The 13,807-nt window shown below is 42.3% G+C and overlaps 1 protein-coding gene across 10 annotated transcripts in view; it reads right to left on the bottom strand.

Annotated features, from left to right (window-relative positions):
• Positions 1-10,578: 10,578 nt before the first annotated feature.
• DDAH1 (dimethylarginine dimethylaminohydrolase 1) overlaps positions 10,579-13,807 on the bottom strand; it is a 252,938-nt gene continuing 249,709 nt past the window's right edge. For all 10 annotated transcript variants that reach the window (XM_057547545.1, XM_057547546.1, XM_057547543.1 and 7 more), the window contains one exon: positions 10,579-13,648. In XM_057547545.1, the coding sequence (XP_057403528.1) occupies positions 13,532-13,648 (117 nt within the window). In that variant the 3' untranslated portion in view covers positions 10,579-13,531. The remainder of the gene's footprint in view (positions 13,649-13,807) is intronic.

Consider the following 13,807-nt stretch of genomic DNA (forward strand, 5'->3'; position numbering starts at 1 on the left):
TCCCTCTGCCTGTTGTCTTCGAGCTGGGACATGGGTCTTCTCCTGCCTCCAGACTTGGACTCAGACCAGAATTACATCATCTTCAGCGAGGCCCTTGGACATGGACTGGAGCTACACCATTGGCTCCCTGGGGCCTCCAGCTTGTCAACTGCAGATCTTGCACTTCTCAGCCTCCATGATTGTATGAGCCAATTCCTTACAGTAAATCTAACTATCTAGTATCTGTCTATCTATCTATCTATCTATCATCATCTATCCTATTAATTTTGTTTCTCTGGAGATCTCAGACTGTACACCAGGCAATGATGGGAGTCCAGTAGGAGACATTGAAACGTCTGGTGCGTTGAGCAAAAATGCCCTTGTGGGTTCCCCGTGCTTTTGAAGGCTGGGGCAATGAGGGCTGAGTCAGACTGCACGTGGGTCTGGGCCAGCCTCCTCCCCTGCCCTCCCTTCCCCTGTTCTCTCCTTCCCTCCTCTTCTCTCCTTCCCTCCTCTCCCTCCCCTTGTCTCTCCTCTTTGATTCTTCCACCATAGTCTATTTCTTGCTGTCCCCACCTACTCCTGGATCTCATTATCCTAAGGTTCTTTCCTATCTCTTAAAGCTCCTGTTACCAGGTAGGTGTCAGATGGACATATTTCGCACCAAGATGTGAATAATTAATAAGCCTCTTATGGGTATTAGGAAGGAAAGCATGCATATGACCCTATGGAGAGAACAGGCTCTCTTGACTGTATGTGGGGCCGGAGACCATAACTCAGCATGTCTGAGACACAAGTCACCTGCCAGGAGAATGAGGTAAACTGCTGTAAACCTTTATTTGATAATTTTTAAAAACCCGCTTCTATCTAAACACAGCCATACAGTGGAAAATTGCACTGCTGGCAGAAAGCAGTCACGATAACTAAGAGAAACTCTACAGGAACAAAGGAATCATTAGCTAAAAAGCTGGTGGTCCACGGGATTAAAGGCAGACACGCAGACGTAGGTCAAGGAATGATTGGGGTTTGGGGTGGGAGGAGGGGGTAGTTTCCTGGCCATGAAGGCTCAGAGTCTCCCAGATTCCAGTGTGTAAGGATCTAAAACACCCCCGCAGGGACTTTGACTCCATTTCTGGTTTCAGCCAAGGTGAGAGAGTCCAGGCCACGGAACCTGCCCAGGCCAGATCCACAGCCAAGTCCACAGCCGGGTCCTAAGAAGGCTCAGCTTCCCAGGGATCACGTGTATCACGGAGACCGCCACATTCTTAGCCCTTCTCCCCGCCAAAAGGCCTCATGAGAAAATGTGAATGACCACGTGAGGGCGCTATTACCTCACAATTTTCCTGCAAAAACTGCCCTCTGCTAACAGGGATGTCCCCCATCGCTTTTGTTTCTGAGGCTCAGCCAAGGGATGCCTCTGGGAAAGAGGGTAACACACACTCCCGGATCTGCATTAATATGGAAGAGCAGAGGTAAGAACACTTTCTAAGTTCTGAAAATGCCTTGATGTGTTATCATTTTGAAATGTTAACAGGGCACCTGTTTTCAATGATCAACAAAGAATAGTGTTGAAGAGCAAGGGCCACGCTGCCCAGACGAGAATGGGGGTTTGAATCCCAGAGCCACACCCACTAGCTGTGTGACTTTGTCCAGTGACTGAGTCTCCCTGGGCTTCAGTTTTGTCATCTGCTTCTTCAGGTACTTGTGAAGGTTAAGGGAAAGAGTCACATAACATTTCCTGGCACCGTGCCAGGCACATACAGCTTAAAAAAAAAAAGCTATTCTCATTAAACACTATTTTAAAATTTTAAAAAAGAGATGATGAAGGCATCAGTTGCTTGCAAGCCAAAAAGTGTGGGCTGGGGTCCAAGGCTGTACAATTGGATAAAAAAAGAAAGGGGTATTTAGACAGCAGGATGGGACAGGACAGGCGAAGCAAAGCAAATGCCACCAGAAAGGGGAACTTGATTTCTCCCTCCTTCTCTCGTATAAAAATGCTGTGTTGGTGCAGCGCTCATAGGCTCACCTGGCCGAGAACCAGCTTCCTTCAGTATTACTCTCAAACTTGCCACTCTGAGCAAATTTGTTCTCATCTCCTTTTGCTTATTCAGACTGCTGCTCACCCCAGCTTAAAGAGCACAGTGGTGGCCAAAATGTAATTCGGGGTTTGGGAATTTGAGAGGAAAGGAACGATCTCCAGCTAGCCAAACTGTTACACAGCCCACGTGGACTCCAGGTCTGACTAACCAGGAGCTTGGTATGTGCAGTAATTATGCACACTTGAGTTGAGTTTTGTGAAAACATATGAAAGAAACGTTACTTCCTCTTTTAAAAAGGCTGTGAGGGTAAGAAGCATTCCATAAGCAATCATTATGTGGGACTATTGCAAGGGTTGGGCTCTGTCAATGAATTTTAACCATGAAAGAAAAGGAAATCTAATTGGGGGCGAAGGTAGTTTTAGGAATGGCAGCTTATGAGTTTTGTACTGACAGGTGCTGGTGAAAAGCTGATTAATCCCATTCAAGAATATAATAGGCTACATTTGCACAGCATTGCATAGGCTACCAAGTACTTTTATATAAATTCTCTCATTTAATAATTCCAACCACGCTTTGAGATACGAAGACGACAAAGAGTATTATCACTATCATTTTTAAAAACAGCTTTATTGAGATATAATTCATATACCAAACAATTCAGCCATTTAAAGTATACAATTCAGTGGTTTTAAGCATATTCACAGATATATGCAGCCATCACCACAGTCGATTTTAGAACATTTTCATTATGTCAAAAAGAAGCCCCCTGTCCTTTAGCTATCACTCCCTCTTCTTCTCTCTCTCCACCTCCCCCCACTCCCAGCCCTAAGCAACCACTAATCTACTTTCTGTCTCTACAGATTTGCCTATTCTGTTATTTCATATAAATGGAGTCATATACTATGTGGTCTTTTGTGACTGGCTTCTTTCACTTAGCATGTTTTCAAGGTTCATTCATGTTGTAGCATGTATCCATACTCCATTCTTTTTTGTGGCTTTATACTATTCTATTGTATGGAGATAACACATTTTGTTTCTCCATTCATCAGTTGGTATACATTTGGGTTATTGCTACCCTTTGGTTATTTTGAATAACGCTGCTATAAACATTCATGTACAAGTTTTTGTGTGGACATATGCATTCATTTCTCTTGGATATATATACCTAAGAGTGGAATTGCTGGCTCATATGGTAGCTCAATGTTTAAGCATTTGAGGAACTGCCAGATTTTTTTCCACAGTGGCTGCACTTTACATTCCCATCAGTAATGTATGAAGGTTCATATTCTCCACATCCTTGCCAATACTTGTTATTATCTGACTTTTTGATTCTTGCCATTCTAATGGGTGTGAAGTGGTATCTCATCGTGATTTGGATTTGCACATCCCTGATGACAAACGATGTCAAACATTTTTTCATGTGTTCACTGGTCATTTGTATATCTTCTCTGGAGAAATGTCTTTTTAGATCCTTTGTTCATTTTAAAATTGGGTTATTTGTATTTTTTATTATTGAGTTGTAAGAGTTCTTTAGATAGTCTAGATAAAATACCTTATCAGATATATGATATATTTTCTCTCATTTGATGAGTTCTCTTTTAACTTTCTTGATAGTGTCCTTTGAAGCACAAAAGTTTTTAATTTTGAGAAGTCTATTTATCGTTTTTCTTTTGTTGCTTGTGCTTTTGGTGTTGTATCTAAGAATCCATTGTCAAAGCCAAGGTCATGAAGATTTACTCCTATGTTTTCTTCTAAGAGTTTTGTATTATATTTTTGCTCTTACACTTAAGTATTTGAGCCATTTTGAATTAGTTTTTGTATATGGTGTAAGGGAAGGGTCTAACTTCATTCTTTTGCATGTGGGTATACGGTTGTCCCAGGAACATTTGTTGAGAAGTCTATTCTTTCCCCTATTGAATAGTTTTGACCCTCTTGTTGAAAAAGTTGACCATAGACACATGAGTTTATTTCTGGACTCTCAATTCTATTCCATTGATCTATGTGTCTATCCTTATGCCAGTACCACACTGTCTTGATTACTCTTGCTTTTGAAGTTTGAAATTGGGAAGTCTGAGTCCTCCAAATTTGTTTTTCATTTCAGTATTGTTTTGGTTATTTGGGGCTTCTTGAAATTCCATATGAATTTTAGAATCAGCTTGCCAATTTCTACAAAGAAGTCAGCTAGGATTCTAATAGCTATTGCATTGAACCTGTAGATCATTTTGGGGAGTATTGCCATCTTGACAATATTAAGTGTTCTAGTAAATAAACATGAGAGATTTTTCCATTTACTTAGCTCTAATTTCTTTCAACAATGTTTTATAATTTTCAGAGTATAAGGTTTGAACTTCTTTTATTAAATTTATTCCTATTATTTTATTCTTTCTGATGCTATTGTAAATGAAATTGTTTTTCTTAGTTTCATTTTTGGATTGCTTGTTGCAAGTATATAGAAATGCAGTTGATTTTTTATATTGATCTTGTATGCTAAAATCTTGATGGACTCATTTATTAATTCTAATCATTTTTTAGTGGATCCCTTAGGATTTTTCTATATACAAAATCATGTCATCTGTGAATAGAGACAATTTTCCTTCTTCCTTCCCAACCTGGATGCTTCCATCTCCAAGGAATCTACCGATCTCCTCCCAGTTGCATTTCACTACTAACTCCGCTATTTTTGAGAGCATCCTTAGACCAGCTTCTCAATTTGGAACTCTTTGTTCTATGGCCTGCCTCTTCCCCTGGGCAAAATTTTTGAGGGAAGGTTCTACAGCTGGGGGTAGAGACAATGGTGTGCTCCTCTCTGAGTGACCTCTTTGCTTTAGTTGCTCTGTGCTAGGTGGGGGGCAATAGCCTCGAGTCTTTTTGACTTTCCTCTCCTGGCTGGAACCCCTACCCTGGGAGCTGGGACAAGGGGTTCAGGGCCCCAGTATTCTCCTTGGTGCAGTGCTCAGGGTAGAGCCTCTGTCCCACTAGTAGGGCTGGGAGAAAGAGGGGAGCCCCCACCTCCCAGCTGCACTTGTCCAGAAATCAGTGTCAGCAACAGGTAGCTGAGGGCAAGAAGGGCAACACTGATGTCTCAGCCCTCCGTGTGCTGCAGGGAGAGAGGGCCTTGTGTTCCGGAGTGGAGGACTAATGTCACTGAGCTGGGAGGGGAGGAGGAAATGTGCAGGTTCAAATACCACAGAGTCTCACTGATCTTACCGAGATTAGCAGATTTTCTTGACTAAATGTCTTCATTTGATGTATACACTTATGACCGTTTCCAGAGACTCTAAATGTTTCTTTTAAAAAAACAATCTTCTCAGTTTTGCAGATGTATCTCCTCATGCTGTCATGCTGGAAGTGGAACCGTAATTACTGTTATTTAATAGGTGAGGACAATGTCCATCTATTAGGGAGACTGGGGGAGTGGGGATCAGAGGGGAAAAGAAAGTCACTCAGGATCAGAACAGTACAAATGCCTAATCATAGAATTCCAGGGCAGGGAAGGATGTTGGATGTTATTTACATTAGACTTTACTGGATAGAGCAATCTCTACAACCACTCTTGGATGTGGTCCTTTAGTCTCTACTTGAACACCCCCCAAAATGGGGAACTCACTACTATTAGTTTAGACTGAATATTATCCCCATGAGCAACATAACCATGTAAAACCAAAACAGCTTGTGCCCAGCAAGGCTGGCTGTAGGTATAAACAAAAGGGGAAACACAGAAAATAGGTTCTTTGGAATCCTAAGCAACTTTATGTCACCAGCAGGTCATGGGCATGCAGTAAAAAGGCAACTAGCTGTTTTTGGACACCAGGTGCCCAAGCGACTGTGCTTATTTTAGAACTAACATAGTGCTTACTAAAGAGGTTCAGGACTCATGGGTCTGGAATGTGACGTTCTCTCACCTTCAGGCTGTGCAGACTCATGTTCTACTGTTGATTCTGCTCCAATTATTTTCTGATACTGAAAGAGAAAGAACCAGACCACGGGACTGGCATGTGCCTGAGGAATTTGCTAAGAAATAGGATTTAAATGCCAACCTTGAGAGACAGAGTTGGTGATGACTACTCTCTGAAGGGCTGAGAGCTCATTTTCATAGTGGCATGTGCTGATCATCTTCTACCCTCTCCAGATCCTTTTTCTACGCTTCTCTGCCAGCTCTGTGCTGGCCCCTGCAGAGGCATCACCTGGGACCCCTCACTAACCATCTTGCCATTGAGTTCAGTCGATGGGGAGCACCAGCAGGTCAGACAGTGAGAAGAGAGGCTCTGGAACCTGGTCTCTGGCCAGAGCTGTGGCCCTTCCTTCTCTGTCCCAGATCCAGTGGTATGATTTCCTGTCCTTGTCCTGTTGGGCCTAGGAGTGATGGTGACAGCTGGTTTCTGGGTGTCTCACCCACCATCCCTTGTTTGTCTGTTGAACATCCATACCTTTGAAACAGACCTTCATTAGCCTCTCTTCAATTTGATCCAAGTGGGGGTGAATTCTATTTCTTATCAGATAGACTCTTTGTTACCACCTTGCCATGGTAACAGTGTTCCTTCTGTCTCCCTCAATTATTATTATTATCTTTTAAAAATAAATTTATTTATTTATTTATTTTTAGCTGCGTTGGGTCTTCGTTGCTGTGTGCGGGCTTTCTCTAGTTGCAGCGAGCGGGGGCTACTCTTTGTTGCGGTGCGCGGGCTTCTCACGCGGTGGCTTCTCTTGTTGTGGAGCATGGGCTCCAGGCGCGCGGGCTTCAGTAGTTGTGGCACGCAGGCTCAGTAGTTGTGGTGCACTGGCTTAGTTGCTCCGCGGCATGTGGGATCTTCCCGGACCAGGGCTCGAACCTGTGTCCCCTGCATTGGCAGGCAGATTCTCAACCACTGCACCACCAGGGAAGTCCTCCCTCAATTATTATTAAACCTAGAAAGAAGGCGAGCCCCATGCTGCTGTCCTAACATTAATCCTAGGGGAACCTCATATGCTCATCTGAGTCCCACGTAAACAAAACAGATGACTTTGTTCATATCCTGCGCTGGAATTTTAAGTCTCTATTGGATCCATGACCACGACTCTGTTGATTCCACAAGCTCTTTCCAGAGGTAGAAGACCTAACATTTCTACATAGCTCGACTGTTGCTTGGAATGAGAACTTGTTTGGTTCCTGAACTTTTCCTGCGTTAGTGTGAAATATGCAAAGTCTGAAATATGCAGTCTTGTACCCTGATGGGATAGTGGGAAATTTCAACACATAGCACACGTTTTCCTAGTTTAATTTTTGAGCAGTTGTCCTCTGAGTTCTGGCTCAAGGCCCTATCTAATCAATAAGAGTCCTTGTCCATGAGCAGGAACTTAAAAAAAAATTACTTAAAAAAGTTTAAGCACAGGAAAAGCAAACTACCTTCAGAGGCTTGTGTTAATTCACCCAAGCTCTTTCTTGTTATTCATAGCCAAATGACTAAACTTTCTATTTATAAATAGAGGGTGCTTCCTGAGACCTAGGGACCCATCACTGCTTTTAAGCATTCATGTCACAAGCCATCACAGGCTATATTTTACCAAGTGGTTAGAGGGCAGACTGGTTTGAATCTTTTATTTATTTATAGTGACTAACATACTTGGCACTTACACGTTCTCCTAAAAGCCTGATAACTCCCGTTATCTTCTGCTATAAGTGGTCCTGCTTTCACTGAGTTAAAAATGAGTGTTTGGAGGGGGAAGGGAGATGAGGGCCATTCCGATTTGCCAACAGTTCCCTAAGGCAGGTACGTCTTTGGAGCAGCCTTGCTGGGTACCAAGGAAACCTGTGAATTCACCATGGAAGCTGTCAGGCCAGCTTACAGGCATCAATTATGAAAATCCTGAGTTATTTCTGGAGTAGGTGATTGATGTTTCAAATAGAAGATGACATTTTGATGGGCTCCAGACTTGCTGTGATAGGAGTTAATGAGGATAATGATGATGATAATGATATTTACATTATACCCTTCTTCCAAAGAACCTTTTAGTCTTTTTATCTCATTTGTGTTGAAAATGTCCCTTTGTAGTTGGGAGGGGAAGGTGTTATTAATCTGTTTTTCAGGAGAGAAAATATAGAGTTAATTGCCGAGCTCTCAGGTTCCATTTTGGTGATGAGATGTTTAAATGATGAATTAAATTTGGGGAGATTAAGTTTAGAAGAACACCAGTCTCAGTTCCTATTCATCCTATACAATGCTGCCATATCAAGCTCCATTAGTATGACTCCCTGACCCAAAAGTCTTCTGGGGACACTCACAGACTGCCAAATTCTGTCCAAATACCCAAGGCCCTTGACATTCCAACCTACATTGTCTCACTGTGCTCTTATATTTGTCTCACGTTTCAGCCAAACAAATCCACTTGCTTGTCTCTACCACGTGCTCTGAGAACCCCATTCTCCTTTCATGTTTATCATGCTTGCTGTAATTTGTTTAATGTCTGTCTTCCTACTTGGATGTAAATTCCAGGAAAGCAAGGACAATCACCACTGTATCCTGAGGGCCTAGGCAGGTTAGCTGGCACACAGTAGGTGCTTCTGAAGTGTACACTGTGCTCTCCCCCCTCCATGCCTTTGTCTTGCTGTTCCCCAGACCTCTATCCCGGCTTCTTGAAGCCAGAGCTGATCTTCCAAGCCCAGATTAAACCCTGAGCCCTCTGTCTGATCTCCCCTACTTGGGAACCACCACAGCACCATTCTCTTTGGTTCCTCCCTTACCTTCTGTTGTGTTGTGATCATCGGGGTGCTTGTGTGGTCTTCCTTCCCCACCCTTCCCAAACTGTCAGCTCTCGAAAGACAGGAGCTGCATCCAGGAGCCTGGCAGAGTGTGGGAACTTGCTAAACATGTGCTCATGTGTCTAAAATGATTGTTGACCAGCATTCTTCATTCAGCAAATTCCCATTTCCAGAATCTGCAGCTTGTTGTGAGAGGGGATTTTGCTCATTCTTACCTTCCTCCACTCTCTGCAAGGCTGTGGGGACCAGTCAGGGGAGCCCTGCTAACTCTTGCTTTAAAAAGTGTCTCCCTCTCTCCTCTAAGAGTAGCACTGAACTCTGGCACGTGGGTGGAAGGTTCCATTTCCTGTGGCGGCCCAGAGCAGGTTTGCAGTTGGCAGTTTTTAGTTTCATTGTCCATGTTAATGGCAGCCTAAATAATGGAGAACTAACTAACGCATCGTCAGTTGAGCGGTGTGACTAAATCAATGACCTCTCCAAGGGATTTTAGTACTGGTTTGTGCTCCTGATGGGCTTTTGCATGTACCCTTCAGTTATGATAAGAGGACTATGGATTGAGCTAACCCTCGGGGTGTGTGAGAGCTTATAAGCAGAACATGTTTGATAGCCTAAAGACCCCCGGCTGCTAGAAATGTGGGCACACCAAACATCTGTGATAGAACACTCCACATAAATTAGAAAAAGCTGCTGTGACAACCGTATCGTGAATTATACAGGGCTGTTAAATTTGATGATGTAGATCTATATTTATTGACATGGAGAGATGGCCACAATATACTGCTAAGTGAAGGAAGCAGGCTATGGAACAGCATGGTTATGTACAATCATTCCATATTTATATCTGTATCTAGTCCTAGATGTGAGGATATTCTCCAAGATGTTAATAGTAGCTGTCTGTAGGTGATAAAATTTGGGGTAATTTTTTTCCTTTACTTTTGTTTTTATGTTTTTTTGGGTAAGGTTTGATTTTTATTTTTGCAGTGAGCGGTTATTATTTTTACAGTCAGAAAAAGAGAACAATGAAGCTACTTTCACTTTGAAAAAAATTGTTGGAAATAAAAAGCCTTATTAAAAAAACCTTCAGGGGCTTCCCTGGTGGCGCAGTGGTTGAGAGTCTGCCTGCCAATGCAGGGGACATGGGTTCGAGCCCTGGTCTGGGAAGATCCCACGTGTCGCGGAGCAGCTGGGCCCGTGCGCCACAATTACTGAGCCTGTGTGTCTGGAGCCTGCGCTCCGCAACAAGCGAGGCCGCGATAGTGAGAGGCCCGCGCACCGCGATGAAGAGTGGCCCCCGCTTGCCACAACTAGAGAAAGCCCTCGCACAGAAATGAAGACCCAACACAGCCATAAATAAATAAATAAATACTTTAAAAAACAAAAAACAAACAAAAAAACCTTCATATTTCCTAAAAAACTCTTACTATAAAATAAGCAAAAACAAAAACCAAACTCTTGCATGAACACAGGAAAAAATTTTTCAACTGTCTCCATAACTGAGCCATATTATAATGTGCTGATGACAGTTAGGAGTCAAAGGAACAAGGGAAGCCTTTTTATGGAGGAACATATGTGAAATCAAGATCTCCTGACCTCATGTGGATAATATGCGTACTTTTAAAGCACCAGAAGTTTGAAGTATCCTTTGATTATCATTTTAATCCAAGCTTTTGATAGCAGTTGACTTACAGGTATAGTATTTCTAATTCCATAGCTTATAGGACAAGAGGAAAAAAATTGAAAAACTTCCCATCTCTGGTAGCAAAGAAATGGTGACTTCATTCACCACAGCAGTTTCTGTTGCAAAAAAGAGACATAGGCTATTGATCACAGTACAACTCACACTTTATTCCATCGTGATTGGTATACTTGTAGGATCAGTACAGCAAGAGACTAAAATCAGTGCAGAATTTCTCTGGACTAAAGGGCTGTGAAAGGCATTACTGGTTTTGGCACACAGAGTGGATAACCGTACACTGGCTGTAACAGAATGGTCAGTATAATCAAATGCACAAGTCTAACACCATGTGGAAATCATGTCTGAGTTCTGTAGAATGTTAAGGAGTAAATAATTACGAAGACTAACATGCAACTCTAAATAAGTCACATTGTTCATATACAGACTATTTCCCCCCTTCGAGATGAAGAGATGGCCTTAGTAACCTGTTCACAGTAGCTTAAAAGAGCAATCAATACACAGTAGAGAGATCTGCCTGCTGATTTCTATAGCAATTCATCACAGTTGAAGAAATAATGCTAAATCATGTACTTTCTCTATATTGTCCTTAGTAAGTTGAATCTTACTGACCAAGTGATTCTGACTCAACTCTTACTTACTGAAATACAATTTCTAATGTCTTTATAATGTCAAAAAGCAGTTTCTGTTAGCTTTTCCTTATAAATCACAATGGACAAGAGGGGAACCTATGTAACGGGGTAGCGGGTTGTCTTTCCGCTTCAAAGATAACATGATGCTGATGAGTACACCAAAGAAATAATACTACTATGCTGCAAATATTTTAGGTTTTCACATCATCATATCACAGAGAGAGGCCAAAGAAGCCAGCCTTGTAGGTGATGTAGCAGTGCAGAATAAGGTTCTGTAGAAGAGGCACATAGATTCTAAGTGATTTCTTGAGACAAAGAGAAGGAAAGATGGAAAGACGCAAAGAAAAGGAAAAGTGAAAACAGCCTTCTGTAGAACAAATGGTTCAAAAGAAAAGTTTATTCACTTGCAATTTACTAAACATAATAGAGAACAGTTCTTTAGTTTGGAAAGCTAGAAATAAAGATATTGGAAATTATACGCCAGTTAGCTGTACTATTAAGACTGAAGTGGCTGATTGAGTGAGTGAGTTTTCCTGTGGTTCTTTTTGAGGGAGGATTTCTGTTTTTGCCAGCATAGGGCCGGATTTAACCCCAAAGGGCAACCATAACTACTGAGGACAATTTTTCTTTATTAACTTGGGCATGTGGGTAACATTCATTCTCTCTGTGGTAAAAACATATTATTCACCCATGATGAGACAGTTGGAAATATGACAGTGACCAAGATACGTTTCAGTAATAGGATGCATGAAATTAGATATTTGAACGTGATATGAATATTAAAGTCAAGCAAAAAGAAAAAGAAGGAGGAGAAGGAATTTCTTCTAAATCTGACATAAAATGATCGAATAAATGAAAAAAATAGTAGTTAAGGTTGTCTTGGTTTGCTCAGAGGTTTCTCACTTCCATTTGTTCAGGGGGAGATGAAATGAATGAAGGTATTCTCTCTTGGTCACCAAACATGAGGAATGTCTGATTACAAACACATTAGGTGAGCCTAGCAAGACTTGAAGTAGCATTCCTGAAACTCCCTGAATCTTCATCTTAGCCATAGGCAATACAGGAAAGGTGGAGATGACTGGGAAGTTTGATAAAATGCCTGAATCAGTCATCATTCCTTGGAAAGTACCATTTCCCTGGTCTGCTAAAAGGTTGATTCTTTCATTTAAGTAAAAGACAGCCATCTCTCCCTTCACTGCGGCATTGTTCTTTGTAAGAGATTCGTGTCAGTTTAAGGTTGTGTAATTGGAAGGCTACAGAGGAAAGAAGTTTTAATTGAATTCCACAGTAAATATTCATGGATATTTCAAAGTAGAATTGTCCATTGTCCGCGGCTGGTTTCAAGCACCAAGCCTATCACTTCCTGAACATGCTCCATCTGGCTCGCACTAGACCATCAATAATCATTTTTAGATGCAATGTCTCTTTTGAAAGAAATGACTCTGTAGATCAGCAAAAAAATAACTCTGCAGATGAAGGGGTAGAAGCCTGGAAACAGGGTGAGTCACAATGGGGGGAAATGAAAGTAAATTGAAAGAAAAAAATAAGTCTATTCCCCAAGGTCTGTATATGGCCAGTAATAAAGCAAAAATTCATGGAATGTGACTTAAAGACTTTCTAAAGTGTTGTACTCATGGGGTGTGTCCAAGCTTCTTGATCTGCAATCCCCTAGCAACCATCTGGTGCTGAATTCACATTCCTAGGTGTGGTGCCCTACTTCTTCTAGAATTTAGATCTCTGGGGCAAACCCCATTGGGATGTGCCTCTGTGCAGTGAACTCTCCCCTAAACAGCTGCTCTGACTTTGGTCACGGCTCTGCTGAGGGGCCTGTTTGACCCTCTGGGGGAAAGTGGTGGTGGCGGCAGAAGATGCAGCGGCGGCGGCGGGGCAGAAAGACTGCTGGCAGACAGGGTCGACCTGCAGGGAGGTGTGCAGAAGGCAAGACCCCGCATTCTACCCAAGGTCAAGGTGACTGTGATAGAAGTGGGAAAGTTTTCATACTTCAGAAGGAAACAAAGAGGGAAAGGAGGAGGATCCACAGACCAGGGAATTTCACAGGAGCCAAAGATAATTAATGATATACAGAAAGAAAATCCAGCTTAGCTGACTGATCAAGAAGACATTCTTCGGTTTATATTGGCAAATAAACGATTTTCACACTGATAATACAAACACTAAAACGAGTGTTTCCTTACAATGATTAATCACATTTCAATAATTCATTAGCTCTATATTTTCTAGATTGCTTAATTCACTGAGCAAATCCACAGTTTAGGTACCACCTCGAGGGGAGGCGCTGGGGGAGGTGCAGAACGAAGCAATTAAGTTTAGAATTGTAAACCAGAGTTAGTAGCACAGTGGCATAAAAGATTGTCAATGAAAACGGTAGGAATGGGTACAGTTATCGGCCTTACAAGTGCAGTATTGCCGGCTACAAGGGAGAGACTGCGACTCAGGAGTCTACTTTCTTGTTAATTAAAATCGAGCAGCAGGTCAGCAGCCCGTCCACCTTTTCCAGTTCAGACTGGCTCACGGGGATCAGCATATGGTCCTTCAGCTTTTCATAAACCTGCAGGAGGAATCAAGGAAAAGTAGAGAAGAAGGCTTATGTTTCTGCCTCTGTTTTCCCTGGCCCCCAGGCCCACCCCCTCCACCTGGGGTAGAGGATTCATTTAGCTTGTAAGTTTAGGCTTTTCACCCATTGAACCCCAAGATATGCATGTAACCA

The sequence above is a fragment of the Balaenoptera acutorostrata genome, chromosome 1 (genome assembly GCF_949987535.1).
Source record: "Balaenoptera acutorostrata chromosome 1, mBalAcu1.1, whole genome shotgun sequence".
Classification (NCBI taxonomy): Eukaryota; Metazoa; Chordata; class Mammalia; order Artiodactyla; family Balaenopteridae; genus Balaenoptera; species Balaenoptera acutorostrata.